Source organism: Monocercomonoides exilis, assembly GCF_001643675.1.
Source record: "Monocercomonoides exilis strain PA203 chromosome Unknown scaffold59-495361, whole genome shotgun sequence".
Classification (NCBI taxonomy): Eukaryota; Preaxostyla; order Oxymonadida; family Polymastigidae; genus Monocercomonoides; species Monocercomonoides exilis.
The window spans coordinates 167,097-182,374 of record NW_027150604.1 but is presented as its reverse complement, the minus strand read 5'-3'; the positions used below and the strand labels follow the sequence as shown (position 1 = coordinate 182,374).

At 52.9% G+C, this 15,278-nt stretch overlaps 2 protein-coding genes across 2 annotated transcripts; both read left to right on the top strand.

Moving 5' to 3' along the window:
- Positions 1-635: 635 nt before the first annotated feature.
- On the top strand, positions 636-2,562 carry MONOS_885 (Protein disulfide isomerase; the record flags this gene model as incomplete). Its single annotated transcript, XM_067879295.1, has 2 exons — positions 636-808; positions 877-2,562. 2 exons carry the CDS (start codon positions 636-638, stop codon positions 2,180-2,182), a joined length of 1,479 nt encoding a protein of 492 aa, XP_067719747.1. The 3' UTR covers positions 2,183-2,562.
- A 287-nt stretch (positions 2,563-2,849) lies between these two features.
- Positions 2,850-14,975, top strand: MONOS_893fu8511 (uncharacterized protein; the record flags this gene model as incomplete). The annotated part of the gene is made up of 1 exon (XM_067879390.1): positions 2,850-14,975. One exon carries the CDS (start codon positions 2,850-2,852, stop codon positions 14,973-14,975), a length of 12,126 nt encoding a protein of 4,041 aa, XP_067719746.1.
- Positions 14,976-15,278: the final 303 nt, after the last annotated feature.

Here is a 15,278-nt window from a genome sequence, read left to right as displayed (position 1 = left end):
AGTGAAAATAGACAGCTGTTCCAATTAGTTGAATTGCCGTTAAGATAACCCATGAAATATCAAAAAGTTGAGGAAGTTGTTGCTCCTAAATTCAAAAATAAATGTTTCTGAATATAAAAAATATATAATGCACACTCTATGAAAATTGTACAACAGTGAAAATAATCTAATATTTTTTTGTAAACACTACAAAATAAGTAAAATAAGTCCATTAAAGCAAACGTATCGTCAACAACATTGAATCTAACAACAGATATAGCTGTCGCTGCATTAGATTCAGAAGATACACTACGAGTTACTGATTTAGTATCTTCATCTTTTTGTTCCATGATTCCGACAAATAAAAGATAAAAAAAGTGTTTTATGGGTTATGAAACTGTCTTCAAAGCTTTTTATTTATTTCTGTTTTTATCAACAAATTTCCAAACATGTTTCAAAATTAGTATTCTAAGAATCGGAAATATTTCATTTGTGATTAAAACTTTCATTTTTTCGTTTTGAATCGTTTTCCTTCGCCGAAATGACAAGGCCTTCATTTTTTGATATTAGAATAGATATTACTTCCATCTTTAATGATTAGCAAACAAATATTATTTGCAAATTGAAATGACGTGCAAAAAAATAATATAAAGTATATGTTTGATTTCAAAGTGACATGGGTTAGATCTGATCGAATTTCTCGCGTTGGGATGTTTTTTTCGGTAATTGGATTATTTATCGCATCTTTAGTTGCTGAGAGTTACGTTTTGAAATTGGACAAAAGCAATTACGATAGTTCAATTGCTAAAGGCCACATTTTCGTAAAATAGTTTGACATAATTTATTGTTTATTGCTTTTGATGAAATTGTATTTTGCCTTTCTACTTGTTAAATTAGTTTCTCTCCAACTTGCCCTCATTGCAGAGATGCGGCCCCAGTTTTTGAAGCATTGGCCACAAATTTCCAGAAACATAAAGACAAAATCACATTTGCTGAAGTTGACTGCACAGAAGAAGGTGGCATTTGCGATAAAGCCGATATTCGCGGTTATCCGACATTTTATTATTACGAAAATGGACCAGATTCCCACGATGAATTCGAAGAGGAAAGAGAGATCAATACTTTCTCCGAATGGGTTGCAAAAAAAATTAATGTGTATTTCCGTCCCAAGCCAAGTTATTTGAAGGTTCTTACACCAGATAATTTCGATCAAGTTGCATTGGACCCAACAAAGAATGTGCTTGTTGCATTCACGGCATCGTGGTGTGGTCACTGCAAACGATTGAAGCCTCAAATGGAATTAGCAGCTTCTTCATTTAAGGATTCCGATAATGTATCGTTTGCTGTGATTGATGCTGATGAATTTAGCGAATTTACAAAACCATATGATGTTGCTGGTTATCCAACTGTTAAGTTTTTCCCTGCTTATGCTCCAGGCGATGAAGAGAAAATTGCTGCATTGAAGGCAGAAGAGGAAAAAAAGAAAGCTGAAGCAGAAGCCAAGCAAAAGGAAGAATTGGAAAAAAAGAAAGCAGAGGAAGAAAATGCCAAGAAAGAAGGCGAGGAAGAGAAAAAGGAAGATGAAAAATCTGAGCAAAAAGACGAAAAGTCTGAAGATGATGAAGAAAATTATCAGCCAGCAAAGAAAGGATTGAACGAAGTTGAAAAATTTGATGGATCTCGGGACGCTGCAGGTATTGTTCACTGGATCAACAAGCGTGTTGGGACATGGAGATCTGTTGGAGGTGATGTAGATGAAGACGCTGGAATGGAAAGGGAAATAACTGAGGAGTTGGTTAGACTTACTCATTCAGTCACAAACACCCCTCTTCCCAACGACGAAGAGGAGGCAAAGCCTGAAGAAGAAGAGAAAAAGGAAGGAGAAGAGAAGCCAACAGAAGAGAAGCCTGCTGGAGAGGAGACGAATAAGACTGAGGAGGCCAAGCCAAAGACAATACCTCCTCCACCAGTTGACAAGGCACGTGAAGAAGCAGAGAAGGTTATTGAAGAGCGCTTGAAGCAACCATTCATCAAATCAGTGTACAAGCGCTACATTGATGCTCTGATTAAGAATGGATATGAATACATTACAAAGGAGAAAGAAAGATTGGAGAAGATGCTGAGTTACGGCCACTTCACCGACACTAAGAAGGCCGAGCTTACAATTCGGAAGAATGCACTTTCACTTTTCTTCACCATTTAAGTATTATCAAGGTAAAGGAGTAATCAGCTTTAACGGAAAACTCATAGAACTGAATCGGTTTTATCTGAGCAAACGTTATCGCTTCAATTATAGTTTTAATTTTTTTAAACTCCATTTTTGCACATTCATTCTTCTTCGTGCATTTATTTGTACGTTGCGTATATTTGATTATCAGATAATAAATAGCCGTATGAGTGTATTTTTGCTTTTTGTAAAGTTGGTATTCAAAAGTGGAGATTAAAAAATGGGAAAATTTTTCATTTAGGGCAAAATTTTTTTCCTTAATGAAAAAAACAACGATTTGTTCCAAATTTTTTCTACAACCTTTTCACAATAAGTCTTTCATTCCCATGTCATAAAAATACAGAAAAATACTTAAATTGATAAAAATATTTGTTGGAGTATATAGTAACAAAATTCAGAAATCAAAAAATTTCTTCCCAATATCTTCTTTTTTCTGGAGATAAAATTTCTGACATACAAACAAGTGATAACATTTTTTCAAAATTAAAAATCAATCTTTTTTAAAAAATTTCAATACACTTATATGAGGAAAATATTTGTTGAGTTGATTTAAAAATATTAATTATATGTCAGTTGATACTCACATTATCAAAATTTTTGAAGAGCAAAATTATTTTTGTTCTTTTTCAGTTTTGTTTTTTCAATGCTCCATTGTTGCGTTAAGACAATTCTGCTGTTCCTTTTGGCTTTTGCAACAATCAGCACACATGTTTCCACACACACAAACGAAGATGCAGAATGTGAAAACCATAAGACAGTTGAATTTGACTTGTTTGGTGATAGCCAAATTGCAAACTCCATAATGCACGCTTTCCCTCGTCCACATCCCTCATATTCCCACTTTCAACTGAACACAAAACACACAGTTGCAGCAGAGTTTGTGATTGTCAATTCATCAGCTGAGCTGAAGTGGTTGAGCATTGTGCAGGTTTCAGGCAAGCGGGGAGTTGTTTGCACAGACTCGTCAAGCGTGAGGGTGGTTGAGTGTGCGCTGAAGCTGGACAGAAGCAACACAAAAAGCATGTTCTGTGCATCCCGAGCAGCACTCGTGCTGACAAACATCACCCTCTCATTTCCTTTTGCACACAGTGCAGCACAGCCTCTGATATCTTCACAGCCACTCACACACACTGTGCAGCACAACAGCGGGAGAGTGACTGTGGAGTCATCGCTCATTGCTTCAGTGTGTGTTGGTGCTGAACCATTTCTTTCTCCAATCCACGTGCCAGCCATCCATTTGGCAAGCACAGTGTTCATCAATGTCACACAACCACATGCTTCATGTGCTGATGCCAAAAGAGATGGAGGGATGACAGAGGAGCAGCACACACTGATTGACAGCTGCTTGATGGATCGGGTGGAGAATGGATATGATGGAGGGATTGTGTGGGGGATGAGTGTTTGCAAAGGCAGCTTCACAGCTTGGAACTCCTCCTTTTGTCGCTCCACCAGATCCGCCTGCCAACGAATTGAACATTCTGGCTCAGCCACAACTGATGTCAATGAATGTGCATTTCATGGTTTGAAAAACGTTGAATATGGTGGTGCGATTAACCACCAATCAACGGGATCATGCTCAATTCAAAACAGTGAATTCGATGACTGCGAAGCAAAAACAGCTGGTGGTGCGTGCAACATTAGATATTCTTCAAAAGTTACCGTTGGAACCTGTGTATTTTCAAATTGTTCAGTAATTGATTGGGCTGGAACATTGAGGTTTAATGAAATCAATCAACTGAACGTTGATCAATGCAATGTCACAAACAGTGCAGCACATTGGGCAGGAGGAACAGTTGAAGCAACAGAAATTAAAAATGGAAGTTCATTTTCGAACAACATCATAACGTCAGGCAAAGTAATTACACCAGATAACAATGAAACTGGAGGAGGTGTTTGGTGTTCACACACGTTTGGCATGACATTTTCAGAGTGCATGTTCAGATCGTGCTCATCGGAAAACAGTGTTGGTGGTGCAATGAGTTTCTCAACTCGAGAACATAGTTATCTTTTCACAAAGCTCTCCTTCTGCTTCTTTGATGGGAACCAGGCCAGCAGCACTGGGGCTGACATCTATGCATCACAGGAGTGGAGCACGACCCTTGTGGAAAGCAACATTGTGGAGTGTCGAACATCAACCACAGCGCCAAACAGATTGTTTGTGGCTGGCAGCGACCGCAGCCACCTGATGAACAGGCTCCTCTCCCAGGCATTTGTCAGCAAGCACAACGGCTCAGACACCCCGCTCTGCGGCATCACACCCTTTCCCTGCAGCACCCTCGGCTTCTCGCTCACCCTCATCAACAGGTCTGCCCACCCGGTCTCCATCACTTTTGCTCCTGGCACTTATCCCGAGGCAGAGGCAGCTGTCGACTCGCTGGTGCTGCAAGTTGCTGGCCACAAGAGCTCCACAACCATCCTGCCTAAAGCCACCACTCGCTCTTTCGTCTCCCTCACCAGCGGACAGCTGACATTTGACTCCTTCACTGTTGTCCACGGCTCTCCATCAGCACAGCCTGCCTCCCACCCCCTGTTTTCTGTCTCGAGCACAGCAGCTGCATGGATCAAAAACTGCCTCATCACCGCAGACACAGCACAGAACAATGTGTTTGGAGCACCCCTCATCACCATGGATGGAGGGGCATTGGCTGTCGAGAACTGCGAGATAAACACAATCACACTCTCGGAGGCGCCTCTCATCCGCGCAGCAGTCACAGCCGAGCTGGCACTCACCAACAGCACAATATCAGCGGTGCAACGGGGGGTGGGGAGCGGTGCAGGAGCAGAGTGCGACATCGAGGATGGCGGGGCTGTGGAGATGAACAATGTGTCGCTGAGTGGGTGCGCATGCTCGAAGGGGGATGGCGGGGGTGTTTGGGCGAGGCTGAGGAGTGGAGGCAGATTGCAGATGGGGGCTGTGTCAGCAGTGTCGTTTGAGGGCTGCACTGCTCCGAGCGGGCAGGAGGCAAAGGGGAAGGGAGGTGGGGTGTTTGTTTCGGCTGAAGATGGAGGATGTGCGATGGTGCTGAAGGAGATGGGCTTCTCGGGGTGTGCAGCATGGAAGGGGAACAACGTGTTTGTGGAGGCGCCTGTGCTGCGGGTGGTTGTGAGCACCTCCTCGATGGGCTTCAGCAGGAGCGGGATGAGCGACGAGGATCTGATGGGATTCGAAGACGGGCATCGAGAAGACCCACTCCCGCTGGCACCCTTTCTGAAGGTGTTTTCACCCCCAGCGTTTGTTGGCGGAGCCAAGGGGAGAGACTTCAGCGCCTGCGGGTTTGCCGAGCACCCCTGTGTGTCCATCGGAAAGGCAGCTGGCCTGTGGTTTTCTGGCAGCAAAAGAAGCATCGTCCTGCACACGGGGTTTGTGTGGAGAGAGGAGATCGAGCTGGGCGGCAACGAGTGGAGCATCCAGTGCGAGGAAAAAGGAGACGAGGTTGGTGTTGCACCCTCTGCACCCCCTTCCCATCCTGCACTCATCACAACCACACACTCTGCACAGCTCATCAACGTGGTCTTCGTTCTGCCACAGACCCTTTCGCAGTCCACAACACACCTCCTGTGCTGCAAGGGTGCCACACTGACACTGACTTCGTGCGGAGTCAAAACAGCTGGTGGGGTTCACTCGGTGGCGTTTGTGCCTCTTGCTGTGACAGACGGGAAGATCGAAGCCACAAACCTTGTGTGCTCAGCAATGGTGCTGGCTGGCCAGCCACTGATATCGGTTGCAGGTGCTGGGGCAGAGGGCGACATTGGCAAGCTGAGCGTCGAGTTTGTCAGTACAACTGCCGAGCGTGGGCTGTTCGAGGTTGCAAATGGCGGCTCCTTGAGGGTGTGGAACTCCACAGAGTCCTCGCCCACAGCACCCCTCGCATGCCCACTGCTCAGCTCTGCCTCTGCAAAGGCAATACTCCTCCAAAACAGCACCTTCGCCAACTTCGACAGAGCCAGCCGGAATGGCGGATGCATCGAGTGCACACTGGCAGACGGATCGAGCCTGGCTGTTGCTGGGTGCACTCTGAGCGAGTGCTGCAGCAGAGGCGCAAATGGCGGAGGGATGTGGGTCGAGATGAAGTCTGGAAGCCACTTCTTTGTGGAAGGCTCGACTGATGCTGATGCTGGTGATGGTGATGGCAGAGTTGCAGGGTTTGACACGTGTTCAGCATTGAAGAGCGCAGAGGGGGAGCGCGGGTGTGGAGGAGGGGTGTATGTGGATGCAGAGGAGGGTGCAACCGACTTTGCGGTGGGGGATGTGGTGTTCGCCAGCTGCACCGCCGAGAAAGGGTCCAGCCTGTTTGTCAGTGGATACGACCTGCTGGCGCTGATCAACGAGCACTCGCTCGGCGCACACAGGGAGGAGGCAGATCTGGCCAAGCTGGCTGGGTTCGAGAGGTGCACCACAGACAGCTCGTTCTGCATCCCGCTGGTGGTGTATCTCTGGACCAACTTCACAGCCGACGGCTTTGTGGACGGGGCTGGCGGAGGCGACTTCAGCCGGTGCGGGTTCAGCGAGGCGCCGTGCAGGACTGTCGACCACATCGTCTCCACCCGGTTCGCGCCCCTCCCCCAGCGCCCTTCCACAATCACCATCGCCCCAGGCTCCACAATCACCAAGGCACTCAACCTCCTCCCAGCTGCTGCCCCTGCCACCTCACAGCCGCTGCCATCTCTCACCATGCAAGGAGCAGCCCAGGCTTCCCGGCTCTCTGTGTTTGATCTCGCCCCAGTAGAGCAAAACGCCTTCCTTGCCTCGTCCATCACCCTCACCCTCCACTCCCTCGCCCTCTGCATCCCTGCTGCCCTGCCCCAGTCAAGAGCCTTCTTCTGCTCCTCATCCCATGCGCTGTGCATCTCCGCCTGCTCGTTCGAGCTGAGAGAGGGGAGCATGCTGGCCTATTCGCTCATCCTCGTCGAGGAAGGGTCCTTCAGTGCGAGCCAGCTGGCCATCGGCACAGACTCGTCTGCAACCGCTGTCTCGTGCTTGCCACCCCTGGTTGTGATCCACTCGTTGGGATCTGTGAGCCTGGCAGGCTGCTCGGTGGCGGGTGTGTCTCACTCCCAAGGCAACGGATCCTGGGGTGCTGCGGAGTGCCAAGGGCCGTCAGCAAGGCTCTGCATCGCCAACAGCACCGTGTGTGGGTGCAGTGCAGCTGCAAGCGATGGAGCGGGTGGAGGGCTGCTGTGCAGCGCTGCTGGCGGAGCAACAGTCGAGATCAGCAACACCTCCTTCACCCTGTGCAGTGTTCCCAGCGAGGGCGCACTCGCGAAGGGACTGGGCGGAGGCGTGTTCCTCGACTGCGCTGGAGCAGCATCTGGCTTCCAGCTGAGCAACACATCGTTCGACCAGTGCAGTGCGTGGAAGGGCAAGAACCTGTTTGTCTGTGCCGACTCTCTCTCCCAGCTCGTCACCCGCACCACCATGAACTTCACCTTCGCGATCGGCGTGGATGAGGCGCCAGACCTGGACGAGCTGAGCGGCATCGACAGGGCAAGTGCATCCCTTGTGCTCCCGCTGGTGCTCCTGCTGCGCTCCTTCGCTCAGCCCTGCGTTGTGGGGGGCGAGGATGGCGTGGATGCATCCCTCTGCGGATATCCCGACTATCCCTGCCAGACCATCCCGTATGCTGCCTCCTCCCGCTTTGGCCAGTCCCTCGCTGCCCTCCGCCTCCAGCCCCCTTTCTCCTTCAGAGACACCCTCTGCCTCTGCTCGCAGCCACTCGCCATCGACTCTGCTGCTGCGGGCACACAGATCGACATCAGGGCTGATGGCGAAGGAGAGGGCGAGGCCTTGGTCGAAACAGGGATCGAAGTCGGCCTCTCGGGGATGTGCTTTGGCCTGCCTTCCTCCTTTGCGCCCCGCCCCCGAGCAGCCCTGTTCTGGTGCAGCGCAGCCACACTCACCTTCACCGCATGCACCACAGCTGCCCCGTCCACTCCCCTCCAGTACTCCTTCGCTGTCGCCTCCAGCGGCACAGTGCTCCTCTGCCAGTTCGCCATGCACAGCACAGCCTTTGCTGCATCCCCCGCATTCCTCCTCCAAGGCAGTGAAGCTGCTGGCTCGTTCGTCGAGCTGCACCTGCGCAGCACCACCACAAACGCGCCCAACGGGCTGATCCGCGCAGCATCCGGTTCCTCTCTGCGTGTGGAGAACTCGACCATCGCCGATGCCACCATGGACTCGAGCGAGGTCATCTGCTCCCCGCTCACCACCACCTTGGCGCTGAAGAACACCTCCTTCGCCAACATCACCAGGCTGCGTGGAAGCGGAGGGCTGGTGGCCGGGGCTGTGAGCGGGGGAAGGAAGTTCAGCTTCGCCAACTGCACCATGGAGAGGTGCAGCTGCATCGAGAGCGGCAGCACGCGCGGCGGCGGGGTTGTGGCCGAGGTGAAGAAAGGCGGAGAGTGGGTGTTCGAGAAGAGCACTGCAAGCGAGTGCACAGTCGACGGGCTGGCAGGGTGCGGAGGAGGGCTGTTCCTGCGCTTTGCGGTGGCCGATGTGCGGTACTCCATGAAGGGCATCGCCTTTGCAGCCAACGACGCCTGGCTCGGCAAAGACGTGTATCTCGTGTGCCCCGCCCCGCACGCTGCCCTCCACGCCATCTACTGGGAAGGCTCTGCTGCCGACACAGACCCCGCCACCACCAAGTGGGTCCACGACGACTCTGCACCCCAGGGCGCCAACGTGTCCATCCTCTTCTATCTCTTCCCCCCCTCCGACGAGATCGTGTATGTGCAGAGCGGCTCAGACCCCTTCCCGCAGTGCGGCAGCAAGGTGTATCCCTGCGCCACCATCCCCGTGGGTGTGGCTGCGCTGAGCGGCAACAGAACCATCGTCCACCTCACCAACGCAAACACCCTCGCCAGCAGCATCGGCCGCGACACACTCTCGCTCACCATCGAAGGAGAGCGCGGCACACGCTCCCGCCTCACCATCCAGCCAGGCGGGTGCTTTTCCCTCACCGCGGGAACAGCTGCAACCTCCTTCACCCTTTCCCAGCTCGTGCTCCTTCTTCCCTGCTCCCCTCTCCAATCTGGCCTGTCTGTGCCTCCCCTCATCACTGCTGCCACTGGCCGCTTTTCCGTGGTCGACTGTCTGTTCGGCACGCAGGACGGAGCAGAAGACGGAGCAGAGGCATCCACACCCATGGCTGTGGCGTCAGGCGAGGGAGGCACCATCCTCTTCGACTCCGTTGCCTTCTCCCACCTCGCCTTTGCGGGAGGAAGCCGGATTGCACACATGGGCAGCGGGAGTCTCATCATGGAGGGGTGCAACATCACGTCTGTCTCAGGCAGCGGAGGAGGGCTGGTTGCTGGAGGTGCGGGTGCAGCGCTGTCTCTGAAGGGGCTGAGGGTGCACACAACCCCAAGCACAGACGGGCACTTCCTCAAGGCCAGCTGCTCTGCCAAGGTGGAGATTGCAGACGGATGCGAGTTCGAGCAGTGCAGCTCGGCAGCGGGGGATGGCGGGTGTGTGTGGTGCCAGATGGATGGCGAGGGAGAATTGGGCATCCACAACTCCTCCATCAAGGCGTGCAGCGTCCCTGCCTTGAGTGGCAGAGGTGGTGGCATCTTCTTGCACCTGCTTGCCCAGTCCAACAACAACAACAACAACTTCCAGCTGGCTGACCTGACCTTCTCAGCCAATGCAGCCCTGCACGGGAGAGATGTGTTCCTGATGTGCACAGACCTGAACGAGAGCGTGAAGGCTGCGCGGTTTGTGTCTCTTGCTGGAGACGGAGCAGAGGGAGAGGCAGAGATGGAAGGCACAGACACACACAGGTTTGGCGATGTGCCGGTGGAGCTGCAGCTGTTTCTGAGGGTGCGGAAGGCTGGCGAAGTCGTTGTGTCTGACCAGGGATACGATGTGCTCGGATGCGGGACACGCCAGCACCCTTGCTTTTCGTTCTGGAGAGGCCACGCAAATGCCGATGCATCCCTGCCCAGCAGGACAATGCTCGTCGCTAACTCCACCTTTGTTCAGGATGCCCTGGATGTCTCAGGCTTCCTGGTGCAGTCGTCCGACGACGCCTCATCCTGCACCATCTCTGTCCGCTCAGCCGTCTCTTCTTCCGCTGCCTCTCCTGCCTCCGCTGTCCTCGCCACAGCTGCAAAGACTGCCTTCCTCCGCATCCTCTTCGACCTTCCCTCTGCCTTCTCCTCTGGCCAATCTGTCTTCCTCTCCTCCTCTGCGCCTCATGGCGAGCTCTTCCTCACCAACATCACATTCTCTTCTGCCTCTGCTCGCTCCCTCAGCTATCTGCTCCTCAGTGCAGCCGGCCAGTCTGTGCACCTCGCCCGGTGTGTTGTCCAGTCTCTCGCCTTTCCCGACGCTCCGCTCCTGCTCATGTGCACCTCCACCATCGCCCACTCCTCCTTCGCCAGCATATCTGCCCCGGCCTCTGCAGACGGAGGCGCACTCAAGGCGGTTCTCGCTGCAGAGCACACACTCGCCACTGCCAACACCTCCTTCGCCCTCTGCTCCTGCTCCCCACACAGCGGAAGAGGTGGCGCCCTCTTCCTCGACTGCACCTCCTCACACACACCCAACCCCTTTGTGCTTGGCCTGGCAACATCATTCACGCAGAACGCAGCGCCAGTCGGGAGGCATGTCTTCGTTGCCAGCCTCGACCTCAATGCCACCGTGACCAACTCCGCCTTCGCCTTCGACTGCTCCCCCTTCGCCAGCGACCCAAACGCGTTTGTCGGCAGCGACACAGCCCACCCCGCCACTGATCTCTTCCGCTTCCTCCTGCCGTATCACGCCGACGCCATCTATCTGTCGGCTGCTGGATCCGACGTGAAGAGGTGCGGGAGCGAAGCCGATCCCTGTGAGAGCTTCTGGAAAGGGATGCAGCAGGTGGACAGCGCAGCAGCACACAAGACCATCTTCATCGACGGCCACACGCTCGTGCAGGACCCCTTCGACCTGTCCTCCTTCACCGTCCAGTCTGCCCCTGCCCTGTCTGAGGGCAGCCCTCGCCCTGCGCTCAACGCCCGCAGCACCACAGACACCCGCGCTGCCCCGCTGTTCACAAACACCAGGCAGCTCCGCCTCGACTCCATCGCCATCTGCACCTCTGCCTCCTTCGCGAACGCGCTGCAGGCGGTGATCCTGAGCGAGGGCGGAGACCTCGTGCTCACCCGCTGCGCCTTCTGCTCCAACGCCACCTCCCACCAGCCAGGCGACTATTCCTTTGTGGTGTGCCGGGGCGGCACTGCCACAGCCGACAACCTCGAGGTGAGCGATGTGTGTGTGGTGCCGCCCGTGTTCCGGCTGGAAGGGAGCTGCGGATGCCTCGTGGCTGGCGCGGCAGTGCGCTCCGCGAGGATCGCCTCGGGGTGTGTGTTCTGCTTTGCCAGCGGCCCGGCCGCAAGGACGAACGGAGAGGCGCGCTTTGTCTGCACCAACTCCACCTTCGACACAGTCGCACGGGAAGACGACGGGCCCTGCTGCGTGTCGGCCGAGCCGGGCAGTGCTGTTGCGGCCGAGATGAACAGCACAGTGCTCGAGTCGTGCAGGGCCGGCGCGTCGGAGTGGGGCGGGGCGTGGCTGTGCTGGCTGAGCGGCGAGGGGCACATGCGGATGTCCCAGTGCCGCGTCGTGCAGTGTGCCTGCTCCACCCGCACCGGCAGAGGCGGCGGCGTGTGCCTCGCCTCCGACCTCTTCGGCTCCCTCGACTTCCTCTTCGCAAAGTGCGCCTTCGACGCCAACACCGCCTGGCGCGGCAGAGACATCTTCGTCCAGTGCCGCAACATCCCCTCCCAGATCAACGACACCCAGTTCCGCTTCGACCTCCAGCCCGACAAATACAACCCCGTCAACGCCATCTTCGGCGCCGACTCCCTCGCCCCCGACCCCATCGACCTCATGGACTTCATCACCGTGCTCCAGCTCAGCACCATTGTCGTGGCCTCCGCGCAGCCCAGCCCCGGCGAAGACTCCCGCCAGTGCGGCACCCCAAAGCTGCCCTGCCGCACAGTGGGGTGCGGATTGGCCCATGTGTACGGCGACCTCTTCCGCATGCTCGCTGTCGACAGCCAGGGCGTGGTGGACGGAGAGGCTGTGCTGGAGGAGCTGAGTGTGTGTGCGCTCGACAGGCTGAGTGCAGACATCCTGTTCGAGGGCGAGCTGGTGCAGACACGCGACTGTCTCATCGAGGCTGTCTCTGCTGTGGCCATCGAGTGCATCTCCTTCATCCTCCCGCCCTCGCCTCCCATCACCCACCCGGCCCTGCTCCACATCCACACAGGCACACTCACCCTCACCAGATGCAATGTCGGTGCGCCTGCCCAGACACCCCCTCCCCGCATCCACACCTTCCTCTCAGCGGAGTCTGCTGCGTGCACGCTCCGCCAGGTGGCTGTGTCCAACCTCGCCTGCCATGCAATCGCTGCAGCTGCTGGCGGATCCCTCGTTCTGCACGAGGTCTGTGCTGCTGATGTTGTGTGCCAGAGCAGCGCCATTGCTGCCGACAGCGCAGAAGTCACCATCGCCTCCTCCCGCTTCACACAGATGAAGGCTGACTCTTTCAACACATCCTCTGCTCATGCTGCTGCTGCTGCTGCCCTGTGCCTCTCCCGCTGCAACAGCCTCTGCGTGGCCAACTGCACCTTCGCTGGCTGCTCCAGCCCCTCTCCAACAGGCATGTCTGTGTGTGTGCTGGACTCCGCAAACGCAACAATCGACTGCTGCCTGTTCGACGGGCTCAGCCACACCTCCCACAGACTCCCCCCAGACAACACCATTCACGAGGTGTGCAGCTGGAACGGATCGATGCTGCACCTCCAGCGCGGCTCAGCTGCCGTGAAGGACACAGCTTTCGCCAACAGCCCAGCTGGCGCACTCTCCCTGAGCAACGGAAGTGCGACTGTCACCAAGTGCGAGTTCATGAGCAACAACCCATCCATCGAGGGCTATCCATCACTGAGAAGAAACATCATCTGCTCTGATTCAGGATCACTGAATGTGATGAGTCTGAAAGGAGGTGATGGATTGAAGGATAATTCTTCACTTTGGATGTTGAATGATGGATGTGCATTTGATGGGATTGTTTCTGAGAGAGATTCATCGTTCTTCATTCCTGTGTTGGAGAGTGTGGAAGCAAAAGAAGAGGCAAATAGAATGAAGCTGACATTCAAAGGAATGCTTCTTGTTCCATGCAATCTGTCATTCTCAGTTGTGAAGAGGAAAGGAGAAGAGAAAGAGATTGAACAATATGATTTTGATGAGGATGGATTCTTATCAGAAAGAGAAGCAGAAGGAAGTGTGGCAAAAGATTTGATCAGCAATTGTGGAAATGAAATAGAAGTGAGTGTTTCAATTTTGTTTGGGAATTCAAATGCTCCTTCATTGACACAGCCATTCATTCTGAAGAATGCAAGTGAAGCAAAGGGAAATGGTGATGAAAGGATTGTTGAAGGTGGAAACAAAGAAATGTCCATATGGCCAGTTGTTGTTGTAATATTGGCTATTGTTTTATTGATAATTCTTATTGCACTTGTGATTTTTGTTGTTCGATGGAGGAAACAAAAGAGACGGACAGAAGAATTGGAGGTGATTGTGGAAGACACAGTGAAGAAGGATCCAAAGGCGTTTGAGATGGTGACGATGGAGATGTCACCTGAGGATCAGTGGCGAAGAGCTGAAAGGGAGGCTGAGAAGAAGAATGAAGAGAGGATAAAGAAGAGGGCGTATGAGAAAAGCTTGGGACACTCGGAGTCATCAGAGCATTTATTGAGTGAGAGTGGTTCAACTGAATACATTCTGGGGAGAGATTCAGACAAGATTCCTCAATGGGCATTGGAGAAAGATGAAGAAGAAGAGACAAGAAAAAGAACACCATCACCATCAATTTCTTCAACATGTTCAACTGACTCAGATTCAACATTTGTTCGAGGGGAGGATCTTTGCCCAACCACCTCATCAATGTCGAATCTGGTGGATGCAATGGCCTGCTCCTCGCCTCATGAGAAGTTGATTGTGGATCTGAGGGATTCACTGTTCATGCTGTTGCACGGGAGGAATAAGACAAAGGAGATGGCAATAGGAATTCTGAAGGAGAGGGAGCAGACAGCTGCCCAAATCCTGTTCTGGGTGGCCAACCTTGCTCTCCACTCATTTGATGAAATGGAAAATCCTCTTCAATCATTATCCAGTTTGAGTCCTCACATTGTTCTGTTCTCAGAACACATGGTGATCTGCATCGTGATGCATTCTGACTTGTTGTCTGATGATGATTCAGACTCGTCTTCCATATCTTCATCAACAGTTGTGACTTCAACCAGTAATGATGATGGTGACTCCCTTCCCTCATCAGCCTTTGAGGATGAAGACAACTTCAGAAAAAAGTGTCTGAGGTGGAAGGCACCCGAGCTGCTGATCAACAAGAAGATGGGTGCAACAAAGGAGTCAGTGGCATTCTCGATTGGGATGATGCTGTGGGAGTGCTTGACGCTGCAGATCCCGTTTGGGGAGTATGAGGCAGAAATCGCTGGAGAAAAAATCAAAAATGGAGAGAGGCCGCCCATGCAGCCCATGCAGCCCATCGGCTCGTCTGCCTTCTCTGAGCTTGTCAAGGCCTGCCTATCGGTGAACCCCGCCGACAGACAGACCCTCACCAGTCTCAAGCGCCTGCTCATCCAGCACTTCCCGCCTGGCGCTGCCATCCTCACCCTCTCCGATGCAGTCGACTACACCTGCTGCTCCGACAGACAGCAGCAACCCTCTGGCTCAGCCTCGTGCAGCTCCATCTCCGCCACTTTCATCTCGTAGAACACTGTTTTCCTCCTTCCTCCCCGATATCTTGTTCATCGGCGTGCAGGATTCGCTTCAACAAGGTGGATGAGTGTTGTTGAATTCGGGACAATAAATGATGAATTGGAAAGAAACACTCAGTTTGTTCCTTCCAAATACCATTCATGATTTTTGTTAATTTTTTCTTTCTTTTTGTTTGTTTGTTTGTGTTGTTGTTGTTGCAGAAAATGCATCAGTATTTGTGCATCTTTTTCTGTTTGTTCGCTTCTATCCCCTTTTTTTGTTTTTGTGACACTTCACCTTTGCCATTTTCTGCTCTTC